Source organism: Papaver somniferum, chromosome 9 (assembly GCF_003573695.1).
Source record: "Papaver somniferum cultivar HN1 chromosome 9, ASM357369v1, whole genome shotgun sequence".
Lineage (NCBI taxonomy): Eukaryota > Viridiplantae > Streptophyta > Magnoliopsida > Ranunculales > Papaveraceae > Papaver > Papaver somniferum.
Window position 1 is genome coordinate 103,497,460 of NC_039366.1, and position 13,460 is coordinate 103,510,919.

At 36.0% G+C, this 13,460-nt stretch overlaps 1 protein-coding gene across 1 annotated transcript; it reads left to right on the forward strand.

Annotated features, from left to right (window-relative positions):
• The first annotated feature begins 2,188 nt into the window (after positions 1 to 2,188).
• Positions 2,189 to 6,896, forward strand: LOC113313500 (probable serine/threonine-protein kinase PBL8). Its single transcript, XM_026562284.1, has 6 exons — positions 2,189 to 2,610; positions 2,950 to 3,284; positions 3,378 to 3,513; positions 5,315 to 5,451; positions 5,567 to 5,690; positions 6,273 to 6,896. The coding sequence occupies exons 1-6, from the start codon at positions 2,559 to 2,561 to the stop codon at positions 6,719 to 6,721; spliced, it is 1,233 nt and encodes a 410-aa protein (XP_026418069.1). The 5' UTR covers positions 2,189 to 2,558; the 3' UTR covers positions 6,722 to 6,896.
• Positions 6,897 to 13,460: the final 6,564 nt, after the last annotated feature.

Sequence of the window (13,460 nt, forward strand, 5' to 3'; positions counted from 1 at the left end):
CGTTTTATTAAAAATTTAAAAAGTAATCACAATTTGGGTAACAACAAGTTAACTGCTAAGTGACAGTTATCTCACATGAAAAAGGTCCTAAATGTCCCCAAATGGTTAAGTTGAACTGAGCTACCCGTATTTATATGATGGGGAGGATATAAGTTTTACCATTCTGAAAGCAGTGTAACAATCCCAAACCAGGTACAATGAACTTGGGAAAATTGTAACAATCCTTAATCGGGCTCTACAAACCTGATATGTCTTATAGAAGGTCGATTTTCCACCAACCAAAAAAACCCCAAGACACTTGGAATCTTTTGGAGAATAATATAACGAACCTGAAAACGATGGAACAATCTCGAACCGAGCTCGACTAACCCAGATAATAATGTATAAAATTACATGGCAACTAGTAAAGGGGTAAATAAATTAACTGTTGACTAACTTAACCACGATGCATGAAAAATTCGAAAATGAAAGTATTTCAAAAAAATTCAAGACAACTGGGATACTTTGTACATTTTCAAGAAAGTGAAGTACTTTAAAGATTACTAATATGATTGGAAGTATTTTGAACAAATATTATTTTTTTCCTTGTGAAATATAAAAAACAGAAGCCGAGCATGCACTCTTAGCTTTGCAAGGAACTAAATTGAAAAGTAGGTTTCTTCAACTGTTGAGACTTGCAACCTTCAATAATCTGGGCAAGAGCGAAATCTATGTTGATGGATTCCCCTAAAGCTCCAATCATGAACAAAATATTTGCAATAACACCTCATCAGTTAACATCTCCATGGGAGGCTCCTCCAACAAATTGGATAAAGATAAATACTGACGGTGCTTGGAATCTAAACTCTAAAGAAGGAGGAATCGGGTTCATTATCAGAAACTCACAACTGGAATTCATCTTTGCTCAAGCGACTTACTTGGATTGCTGCTCAGCAGAAGAGGCGGAGATCCGAGCCATTAGAGATGCCCTAAAACACGCGTGGGAGAACAAACAGGATCAGATTATCATTGAAAGCGATGCCAAGAATACCTTGCAGCAAATCAATCAGAAGACTTTTTTGGGAGACCAGAGAACTCATTTTCTCTTTCAAGATGTGAAAAACCTAATCCCTAAATTCAAGTCCCTTTGATTCACTTATATAAATCGAACTGCCAATAAAGCAACACACGATCTGGCTCGGGGGGTAAGACTAATGTGGCTCAAACGGTCTGGTCTATCCCACCGATATTTTTATTGCCAACTCTTAGTAGCGACCACTGTGTGTTAAGGGATAATATGTAATCTTCTTGTTTTGCCTTAAAAAAAAGATGTTGAGACTTGCAAGTTTCACAAACCTTAAGGCCGTGTTTGGGATCTTTGACTACATAAAGCTTAGTTAGGGAATTTTTTTTTCTAACTTGAGCAGGATTATCTCGGCATGTATTAATAAAGATGATGTTTGTTTTTCCGTTATATCCATCACGGGTTTATCATGTATTATGTTTGTCTCTCCATATTTTAAATATGTATCTTTATAAAATAATTATGTATTATGGATAAAATTGTCGGAGAAAAAAATAAAAACATAATAATAAAGTTAAAAAAATTGAAAATATTTTGATTAATTAAAATAACTACCTCTATAACCGTCTAACCCAGACAAGGATATTGGTATCCCGGCTATTTTGGAGAATAGCATAACCTTGCTTTTTTAGCTTCCTAAAATCAAGGAAGATTTAGTTGTTCATATCCTAGACTAGAATTAGAACAAGACAAACATAATTTAAATGTATTTTCTTGATAACCCAACCTAGGATAGGCATTTCCAAGGAGCCAAACACGACGTAAAAGAAGTGGTTTCCAGATTTCCATTAGTAGTTTTCATAACAGCAACACGTAATCATCACAACTGTAGTTGGTTTCAGAAATAAACAAATGACTGTAGTTGGTTAAAAAACAGTTAAAAAGTACAACTGAAAAAAGCAAAGATAGTTTGATACTAGTAGAATCACAGTTACAGTTACGGTCACAGTTATTCGTTATAGTTATCTTATCTCAATAATTATCAACGATCAAATCAAACACAAAAGTAAAAAAAAACAAAAGAAAAAAAAAGGGCATTTTGGAAAATTCAAAAGTTTCTTACTTTTGTCTCCTCAATCTTGACGGTTTAAAATGGTACACAAGACTCTTCTTTTTTCTCTGCATCGAATTTTTTGGGTCTTAAAAGCCAGAGAGAGTGAGAGTGAGTGAGAGACAGAGAGAGAGAAGGAGAGTGGAATCTGTTGGTTGAAGTGAGCAGTTAACAACTCAAACAAATACACACTTGTGACAGACCATTTTAAGATAGATTTTTGTGAGAATTTTTGTTCAATTATTTCTTCTTTGTCGTGGTTTTTACCTAGAAAGTGAGGTGAAACAACTAGTAGATTTTTATTAAGGGAAGAGAGATCAGAAGGTGTGGAATTTGGGTTTTAGGGTTAGGGTTTAATTTTGTGGAAGAGGATAGGAGAAATTGGGGTTGGGGGGAAAGATATCTGAAGTATGAAACTCAGTATTAGGACAAAAGAAAATCAATATGGGTAATTGTGGTACTAGGGAAGAATCAGCTGTTGTTGCTAATGCTCAAGGTCAGATTTTTAACTCACAATCTCTTTCCTTTGATACACCCATACACTCTTAATTTTTCTTTCTACTCAAATGAATTTGTTAGTTTAGTTAAAATTATACGTTTTTTGATAGGAATTTTAGTTAAATTATTGTCTGTTATGGAGAATATTTTAGTTAGTATCTTGATAATCATTGAGAAATTGGTTTTTTTTTCTTCTTCTTCCTATTAGTATTGTTCTTGAATTGTGTTAATCTTGTATTTAATTTTTGGGTTTTGTTGTTTGATAATGAGTCAGCTGTTTGAATTTGGGTATTCGATTAATTTTCATTCTAATTAGAGCTGTGTTTGTTATGTGCAGTTCAGCAGCTCAGCACTTTTTCTCCAGCTGTTAAGAATGCAATAAGTGAAAAGAAACATAGTCGATCTTTTTCGGATTTGAGTGATCCTTCAACCCCGAGAAACGGAGATGATACAAGGAAAAATACTCTTCTAGATAGTGTTATAGCCTTTACGTTATTCGAACTCGAAACCATTACGAAAAGCTTTCGTTCCGATTACATTCTCGGTGAAGGTGGATTTGGTCCGGTGTTCAAAGGTTATATTGATGAGAATGTCAGGGTTGGACTTAAATCACTTCCTGTTGCTGTCAAGGTCCTCAACAAGCAAGGCCTTCAGGGTCATAGAGAATGGCTGGTAAGCTGTTCATTTCTCTTCGTGTTTATCTGATTTTCTAATAATTTGTCAGTTTCAATGAGTTGACCATATCTTGTGTTTGATTCACCTCAGACGGAAGTTAATTTTCTAGGGCAGCTCAGACATCGAAATCTGGTGAAGTTGATTGGGTACTGCTGTGAGGATGATCATAGATTACTTGTTTACGAGTTCATGTTCCGAGGCAGCCTTGAGAACCACTTGTTTCGAAGTACGGCCTGCTTTTTCTCCCTTTGATTTTTTGGTAATTATTGTTCTAATGCTTGAATAGTATCATAGGCAGCTAATTGTTTCTTCTTGTGGAGAAATAATCAACGACAAAGTTACCCTTCTCCTGTTTCATAAAAAGTGATAACATGCAAATGGATCATAGGTTCCGGGTATGTGTCAGGAAAATTTGAAAATGCCATATAATCGTAAATGTCTTCGAGTCCCATGTGAAGTTGGATTCTTCAATTAATCGCCGTAGTGCCCTTCAAACTAACAAGTAGGTGGACCTTTAGTTTCAACCAAACTTCAGGCATATGATTTTCTCTTCTTCACACCGTTGCCTGTATCTTGATATAGTGCCATGAGACTAGGAATACCATTTTCAAATGAGTCTGTGTATGGATCTAAGTCAACCAAATTTGAGGCACCATGTTTTCCATTTAGATAGGGATTTATGTCTTTCATAAAAGAATTAGAGGAATATTCGCATGTTTTTATCTGTTCGTATAAGAAAAAGTTGATAATTGTTCTTGGTATAACAGATCAACAAGCTACGACAAAATCAATTCTTACCCTTTGCATGGACAAATTGAAGTCTATTACGAAAGGTTTCAATAGAGTTTGGTAAATGTGTTTCCCACTAAGAACTAAAACAAGAGACTGAAACAGTTGAAATGTGCCTTTAAGCTTTGGTATTTTCTGTGCTTACCTACTTTTGGCGACTTCACTTGCTTGGTGCCTGTGTTACAGAAAACACTTGTGATCTTGCATCATCATCACGATGAAGGAGATAGTGATGTTCCTGAGATGTATTGTGAATATACGTCTTATTCACTTCTAAATTTGTTTGGCTGATCAAAATAGAGCTAGTGCACATTTAAGGTGTTAAAGCCTGATTTGCTAGTGAGCAACTTCAATAGTTGACACATACTAATACGAAGCCAAACATCAAATGTAATTAATTTATTTAGCAGAGGAAAGAAAAATGAGGGGTAAAACAATAGTGTTCCCTTTTTATTATCTCTGTTACTGAATGCATTATCCATTATTCCTCCCCGCTTCTTAATTCTTTTTTATCAAACAACCTTTTCTATTCTGCATCTCATGCTTAAAAAGTTACAACATCATTTCTCGTGCTAGGTATTTGATGTTGATCCTCCACTCTTTTGCAAAGTCCATTTTAATCTAAGATTGCGGGTGGAAAAATCATTTTCTTCATTGATGTTCTTAGGGGTCTGGATGCATTTCCCTAAGTACATATCATAGAATTTGTAAATGTTTCATACTTGGATTAGAACAGTTGTGTCACTTAAATAAAAAATTGTGGGTCTTTTTGTTCCGTCGAATTTGATAACCATTTTTTTTATCATATTATTGCAGCAAAGTATTGCTTATATTCAGGTTAGGTCTATAGAGATCAGACATGCATGATTCAGTGTTTATTATCATCTAATTATTCAGTATATATGTGAAAGAAATTAGAAGCCCTGTATTACACTTCCCCAGTATCGCTTTTTTAGTGTAATATATGGCTATTTTCTTGACGAGATGATCAATATATTTATGTTTAGCCAGGCACTATCCCATTCTAGTGTATCTGACTAGTTACATATATGGTCGGAAACTAATGAAGTATCCGGTGTTTTCTTTTCCTGCATTCTTTTGTATAGGTAACAGTCACTAGTTGTTATTATGCCATCGTAGAAAGGATTAGTTGTTTATTTTCAAGTTTTTGTGCTCACAAAAATTTAAAACCCTGATCTGTTGTCACTAACCTGTCTTTTATCTGTTGGGGTATCCAGAAACGTCAATTCCATTACCTTGGGCGACAAGAATGATGATTGCACTTGGAGCTGCCAAAGGGCTTGCTTTCCTTCACAATGCGGAAAAGCCTGTTATCTACCGGGACTTTAAAACCTCAAATATTTTGTTGGACTCTGTGAGTGGTGCTTGCATGCATTTTACACGGATAATCATTTTTTTGCCTTTGCTTACTTTTAGTTTGAGTTTATTTTTTCTTGTTTATGTTTCTAACATGTCTACCACATTTGCAGGATTATTCAGCCAGACTTTCTGATTTTGGTCTTGCCAAAGCTGGTCCACAAGGTGATGAGACCCATGTGTCCACACGTGTGATGGGTACTTATGGTTATGCTGCGCCTGAATATGTTATGACTGGTAGAGTCTTCTGCTTGAATTTTTATCTTTTCATCTTAGACTACTAACTTCTAGATTTCTTCTTGCCACCATTGAGAAACTATCTGGTATTATAATCAAATGGATTTAAAGATTACAGGGTACTACCATTTGTAATTGTGTTGTTTACGTTGCACCTGTATAGGCAGAGAGGACTAAATCAGTATATCACTTGATTCAATTTATGCGTTGACGGTAGTTTATATTCTTAGTTGACATCAACATTGTTGGTTAGTTATCTTAACCATGTCAAGGGAGGTAGAGTTCACGATGATTTTGCTCAGTCAATGACTCAATGCTGTTAGAGGAAATAATGTTCTTAGAAAATTCGGGACATTCTTACGATGTTTAGCACCTGTCGGGAGTTAGAAGCATGACTTGCATCACTGGTTTGTGATTTGAGATCAGAAATAGGGAAGGCATGACAGGAAAACGTTTGGACATTTTATGTCTTCCGATCCTTCTAATTCGTGGAAATATCAACCGTATTTTTCTTTAACGTGCATCGTTTGTTCAGTTGCTTAGTATTCATTAGTTTCTTTTACTTGATTTGTTGGTTATCAGGTCACCTCACTGCAAGAAGTGATGTCTACAGCTTCGGCGTAGTCCTTCTCGAGCTTTTGACAGGACGAAAGTCGGTGGACAAGACGCGCCCTAGCAAGGAGCAGAGTTTGGTTGATTGGGCCCGTCCAAAGCTTAATGACAAGAGAAAGTTGCTGCAGATAATTGATCCTAGACTGGAAAATGAGTATCCCGTGAAGGCTGCACAGAAAGCATGCAGCTTGGCCTACTATTGTCTGAGTCAAAACCCTAAAGCAAGGCCTCTCATGAGTGACGTGGTTGAGACACTTGAGCCCCTGCAAAGCAGTGGTGCAAGTGATGTTCCCACAGGGGCCCTTATTGCATTGCCTGATCATCGAATGCACCGTAGATTTGCAGGCAGTGGCGTTGGTTGTAGATCTCCTAACCCTAATTATTCACCAGGAGGCCCTACCGCATGCAGGGTGAGATAATAGAACCCTCCTCACAAATATCTTGTTTGTGTGCCTGTTTTTGTGTGCTCTCTGCTTCTCTTCTTGTTAACAAAAGATATTGTGGATGTGTATGATAAAACCCTGCAAAAAGAAAATGTATGCATGTGCTTAGTTACTACTGTGTTTGTTGCAAATTTGATTTACTCAGTAACCATCTTTTTGTTAAGTATGAGCAATTTTTTCAATTCTTCAACACTCTTTGGATCATTTTTAAGCGCACTCTTGTCAGGGCAGACATACAGATCACGCATCAGTAATCTCCTAACACGTAGCATGTCTAAGAATTCATTACTAGTTCATATTAGTCACATCTGGAACTAGAAGTCACCACTTAATGGAAGAATTTGGGTTCCACTTCTGATTTGATGTCATGCAAGAGGTTGGATTTAAAGTTAGCGTTGTTAAGTGACTGATGAGCTAGACTGGTATAGAAAAGAGAAAGCGATGAGATATTGTTGTTGTGATGCAGAAAAGCCACATGCAAAGACTCTTTATAAAGAGAAAAAGTACTCTTATCGCATCCTTGTGGGAGGAACTTCCTTGGAAGGAATGGACTTCGAATGAACATGGATTTCCACCAAACAAACAAAGAAAACTCAAAAGAAAAATTTATACTTATAAAGGACCACCACAGAAGAAAAAAAAGTGATGAGAGGATTCCTTTTCTGTGGTTAAATATGTAAGTATACCAAGTTCAGTCCAGTGTTTAAGTTGGATAAGTGTCTCAAAGTGTATTGTAATGAAGTGGGTATAACCCACCCCATGCCCCAACAATAAATTTTAGATGTTGATATATTTGAATTCCAACGAATTGAAATGATGCATAATTGTATCAGCCGGTGACGCGTGTTATTCTGTCGAGCACCATAATTCCATCAGAATTAATTAGCTTTCAGAAACTAAGACAAAAATTAGTACTGGATTGTATTGATTGTAGGCCTGCTAAGAGTAATTGCTCAGTATATGTTCTAAAATAGCATAAAAGAATGGTGGTTAAGCCTGAAGATGAAGACAAGAGGAACAAAGCATTCCAGATGAAACAAATTAGTAGTTAAAGTCTGGTACACGTAATTTTTTTTTACCGTGGGTGATTATATCTAATCCAACCATGAAAATATTCCCATTCGCACTATCAAGCCTGGTGAAAAACAGAGATGCGATGCCCACTTCTAGCTGGTTCACATTGTGGCATGGATTGGATTACGGGTATGTGTGAAAACGGTCTTCCGTTTCGGTCGCTATCTATGGGGATTATGCATGGTCCATGCTTAGATTTCGTTGATAGTAAAAGAACATTGGAAGACAAATCTTGTATAGTTGTCAGTTTTGAGGCATGTGCGAGAGCATCGTAACGTAGTGTGCTAGGACCTGTGCAGACCAGTGGTATAGTACTACTACCTCGTCCTTCCAGATTATCGTAACTGGTGACTTATTTGACCAGTACTACTATCTGTATCTCGAACAGGAGATCCGGTTTAACTATGACACAACACACTTCTATTCTACAGTATTTTTTTACTTCTAATCCTACTGCAGCTAATTGCCGAAAACAGTTGATTTTCATGTGAATTTCTTGGCTTTTCATGTTGACATTAGCGGACCAAGTTGAAAAAAGAAAAAGAAACTAAAGGCTTTACCGGAGATATTTATTTGGATCAGCCAACATAATAATTGAACTTGAACATATGGGAGTCATGAAATGAATCATGCATCTGACTACCCACAGTTTTTCCTATCTTTTATATGTTGGAATGGTTTAGTTTTTCTTGTACAATTAGAATCAAACAGTTGAGGTATATAATTGAGACATGCCCATAATATTTCGTTTTCATTCTTTTGATTCCACATTAATTTAGTTGTGCAAAGGTTCCTTATATTCCTTCGCTTTGCCAAAGATAGCACGCACCCAATTTAAAGATATACTTTTATTATCTAAAATGGGCATTAAGTGGATTACTAACAATGAGATTTATCATTATCATTAAGAGCATCTTCAACAGCAGGTGAATCTTTTTTTAGTGACACATAGAATTTTAGACCCTCATTTAGATTAAATTCATCTCCAACAGTAGGTCCTATAAAGTAGGAATGACGTAAAAATAAATATGAAGGTCTTAGAAAAAGTCTTATTTAGATCTTTGGAATGACCTCCATGTCATTTTTTTGACTATTTTTTTTTTATTATTATTAAATAAATTTTTCTAAGCCAATAGAAAAAAAGAATCATTTTTATCTTTATCTAAAAAAAAAGATCCTCAAACTAACACCCCACACTACTGGTGATGGTTTATGAGAAAAGTATTATTCTTTTTGCTACATATATATAACCCCACAAATAAGGATCTAAATAAAAACTCCACGTAGGATCAGTAGCACCCATTGGTGGAGATGCTCTAAGAGCATCTTCAACAGCGGGTGAATCTTTTTCTTTTAGTGACACATAGGATTTTAGACCCCTGATTGGCATAAATCCATCTCCAACAGTAGGGTTCTACAAATTAGGATGGACCAATTACTAATTATGAAGGTGTTCAAGAAAGTGTTATCCACACCTCCGTTTCCACCTCCATGTCATATTTTTCACTAATTTTTTATTAAAATTCTTTATTGTTGGAGATGGTTTTTTAGATATGAGGTCCTATATTACTCTATGTGTAGAGCCCATAAATAAAAAGACTAAACTGAAAAGTCACGTAGGATTTTTTGCACCTTCTGTTGGAGATGCTCTAAAATTTAAAAGAGTTTAACAAAAAATTTAGTATCATTAAAGATACTTTTATTACCTAAAATGGGCATTAGATGGATTACTAACAATGAGATTTATTATTATCATTAAAAGAGTTTAACCAAAAGATTTGGTATTACTAATGGGCCATTAGTAACCATGGGGTATATTCTTTTTCACAATGGTGATAAGAGCAAAGAAAATAATCTTCGCCTGAGCCTAGTAGCTCTTCCTTTTAACCTCCAACTTCATAATTTACACCATCTTGAAAGGGAGCTAAGTCAAGTGGTTTGGAGAGATTCAAGAGAAAACGTTAAATGGCTTAGCGATTTGCGCTAAATCACTATTTTCTAATGATGGATCAACTACTAAAAAGTAAGTGATAAAAAATTTCTTAGCGACTGTCTTCAAATGGTGGATTTTGTGAATGGAGACTGTTCAAAAGTGGGCTGGTGGAGCAGTGATGTTCTAAAGGATTGTAGGAGTTTGTTGTCTAATAATAGTAATTTTAAACTTATGTATATTAATCGTGTCAAAAACAATCTAGCTGATAAGCTTGCTCGTCGAGCTAGAAAGTACTGTATTAAGAACAATTGGGTTTCCTTTTCTCCTTTTTTGGATGGTCTTGTAAGGAAGGAGCCCCTAGTTGATGTCTGTACTTCACTTTTAAGTTAATCCCAGGTGGTTTTTCTCAGCAAAAAAAAAATGATAAAAAATTATTTGTGCCAGATGATTTCGTTCAAAAGTTATTTCTTTTGCGCGAAAATATTTCGCGCTTATTCCTTTCTTTAAACTTTCCCTTGAGGCTTGAACTACATCTTGAATCAAGGGAATAAACCACCGTTTATGAAATTGAATGTTCGTATTGGATGTCACAGGGGTTAAAGATCAATCTTCCTTGACAACGACAGAATGTCGAGTACAGTTTCAACCTAATTAGTGCTTAGCCAATTCTTTTCATCTTGATTAAACGACATTCATCCCATACTAAATAAAGGTTTCGTCCACAATCACTCCACGCTTCAGAAATCAACAAAACAAATTGCACACACAACAAAAAAAGTTTTGAACTCGGCCATATCTTAACAAGATCAAATTATGGTAATTATGAATTTGTTCTTCAAACTACCACAATGTTCTGTCCTTCTTCCAAGAAGCTTCTGACTCTGGTAAACTATCTCATTTTACTAAGTAACAGGTTCCCATATTCTTCTTACTTTTCAACCCAACTTTATAATCAAGTATAGCTTCAATTTGCTCGTTGGTGTTATGATTATTTGTGGCGCACTCTTCGGATGTTGTCTTGAATTGTTCAATAAATCAGTATGATACCATTTTTTAAAAAGCTTACATGAAATATTGGGTGCACTTTGAATCCTTTCGGAAAAATGAGCCGGTAAGTCACCTTTCTAACTCTTTTTATTACTTCAAAAAAACCATTGTACTTTCAGCAATCCCCTGTGCACTGATTTTCTTGATATTTTCTTCCAAATTCGGGGCGTTGGATTCATCAAAACATTATCTCCCACTTCAAACTCCACATCTGTGTGATACATATTAACGTATTTATTTATCCTTTTTACTTCCTTGGACAAACTGTCGCATGCTTGCTCAGTTATCTCAGTTTTTGACCTTGCATAACAATGTACTGCTGGATAGGAGCCTTGCTTATTCATTTTTGGCACCCCATGCAGGGTTAAATGTTGTTGTCATGTTGCTAACTCGAAAGAACTCATTTCCATAAAAGATCTTTTGTGCAAATTATTACAAAATTGGACCTTATATCCATCACCAACAACCAATTATTTTGGCTTGCAGCCATATAATGACGCAAATACTCTTCTAATAATGCATTTATTCTCTGTCTGACCAACAATTTGAGGATGATTTCTTGTAGAAAACTTTAGTTCAGGTCCAAGAAATCCAAAAAAGGGATGTACAGAACTTTACACTAAATCGTGAGTCTCGGTCACTCATATCTTCGGGTAGTCCCCACTAATTTACCACATTTCTTCAAAAACATATTTGCAGTTATAAGTTTGCACTGCAAGCATGAGAACATGGAATGAATGTCGTATACTCAGAAAAACAACCGACAACGACCACTATTGAACTACGACCCTGCATCTTAGGCAGTTCCATTAATGAAATCAGTTGGCATATTTTTCCAGGATCTATCTGGAATTGGTAAAGGTTGCAACAACCCAATTATTTTCCTCTTCTCCGTCTTGTCTTGTTGCAAAACCAAACATGTCTTCATATACAGTTCCATATCTTGCTCTATTTTAGGCCAATAATATGAATGAGCTATTAATGCATGAGTTCGTTGAATGCCTGGATGACCAACTCATAATGTTCATGTGTCTCTCCTTAAAGTTCCATTCTCACTCCTATAGTATGTGGTACATAAATCCTTTATTATTTAGCGCTGATGACCCCATAATCTATCCAATATCGACAAACTATCCCATCAATCCTTCTTGGATAGGCACACACATGTCAGATCCTTATTTTTCTCTTCTTTGATTCGAGGAAATAAGTACGCCTTAATCATGGTCAGTGGTGCAACTTATTTTGTTACCGACCCATTTTTCTGCTCAATGCATCTGCAACACAATTAATCCTTCTTGGATTATGAGTGATCTTCATATCGAACTCTTCCAAAAGCTCAATCCATCTAGATTGTTTTGGAGACAATTTCTCTTGAATTGTGAAATTGGTAATTGCCACATTATCGGTATTTACGATAAAGTAAGTACCAAGCAAATAATGACGACGTCTCTTTCTCGTGAAAAGTTTACCGATCGTCAGAATAATTATGCTTGTTGCTCTCATAAGAAATTGTATGACCTTATTGCATCAATACTCCTCCAACTGCCCTGTATGATGCATCAAATATGCACTTCAAATGATAATTATGGCCAGGAAAGTGAAGAACTGGTTCTGTCGAGACCACTTCCTTTAAAAGTTCGAACATTTCTTTCTCGTGCATAGTGTAGAAACCTTCATCATCGTTGAGCTTTCATATTTTGTAAGCAACTCGATGACCTTCCTGCATTAATATTCCTCTAATTTCTCGGTCGGATATATCAATATACATTCCAAATGGTAATTCGTAGTCAAGCAAGCGAAGAACTGGTTCTGTCGAGACCGCTTCCTTTAGTACTTCAAATGACCACTGACCCTCGTCAACCCATACCCAAGATCTGTGAAGGACACCACTTTCTGTGAATAGGAAACTATGAAATGCTAGTAATAGTTGGCTAAGCCTAAGAAAAAAAATGATGACTCCAAATATGTTTGGGACAGGCTAATCTATGATTTCTTCCATATTCTTTCGGTTCATGGATGCAACCTTGTGTAATCCCATGAATAAGGAAAGTTATTATGGTGTGAAGAAACCCGCACTTTCTTTATTGACATACATGCTAACATCTTGAAACTTTATAAACACTTGCGAATGCGCATTACATGCTCATCCAAACTGCTGTTGTAAATAAGTATCTCATCTACGTATACTACCATGAAAATATAGATATACTCAGAGAACATATCATTCATTAGGTTGCAGAAAGTTGCAGGGGAATTCATCAAGCCAAACGGCATCACATGATACTCATAAGGTCGTACCGCGTTACCGTTGCTGTTTTTTGCTTATCACCTTCAGCTATGCGTTCTTGCAAATAGACATAACGCAAATACAATTTTGTGAAGTACTTAACACTGGACAGTCAACCAAACAATTTTGCCACTACTAGAATTGGGTACTTGTTATTAGTCGTAAGCTTGTTCAAAGTTGTGTAATCAACACACATTTGAAGAGAACTCTCTTATTTGTTTTGGAATAACGTTGGAGAGCCAAATGGGGATTTATACGGATGTTTATACCCTGCCTCCAGAAGTTCAGAAATCTGTTTGTGTATTTCCTCGAGTATGATAGGTGACATACGATGTGGAGCCTGTGCAAGGATTTTTGCACCAAGGACCAACTCA

What these genes read in the sequence shown, in the direction of transcription:
- LOC113313500 (XM_026562284.1), top strand. Translation starts at nt 2,559, where the DNA reads ATGGGTAATTGTGGTACTAGGGAAGAATCAGCTGTTGTTGCTAATGCT. An exon ending in AGGGTCATAGAGAATGGCTG is followed by an intron (nt 3,285 to 3,377) that starts GTAAGCTGTTCA and finishes GATTCACCTCAG; the next exon opens with ACGGAAGTTAATTTTCTAGG. An exon ending in GCCTGAATATGTTATGACTG is followed by an intron (nt 5,691 to 6,272) that starts GTAGAGTCTTCT and finishes GTTGGTTATCAG; the next exon opens with GTCACCTCACTGCAAGAAGT.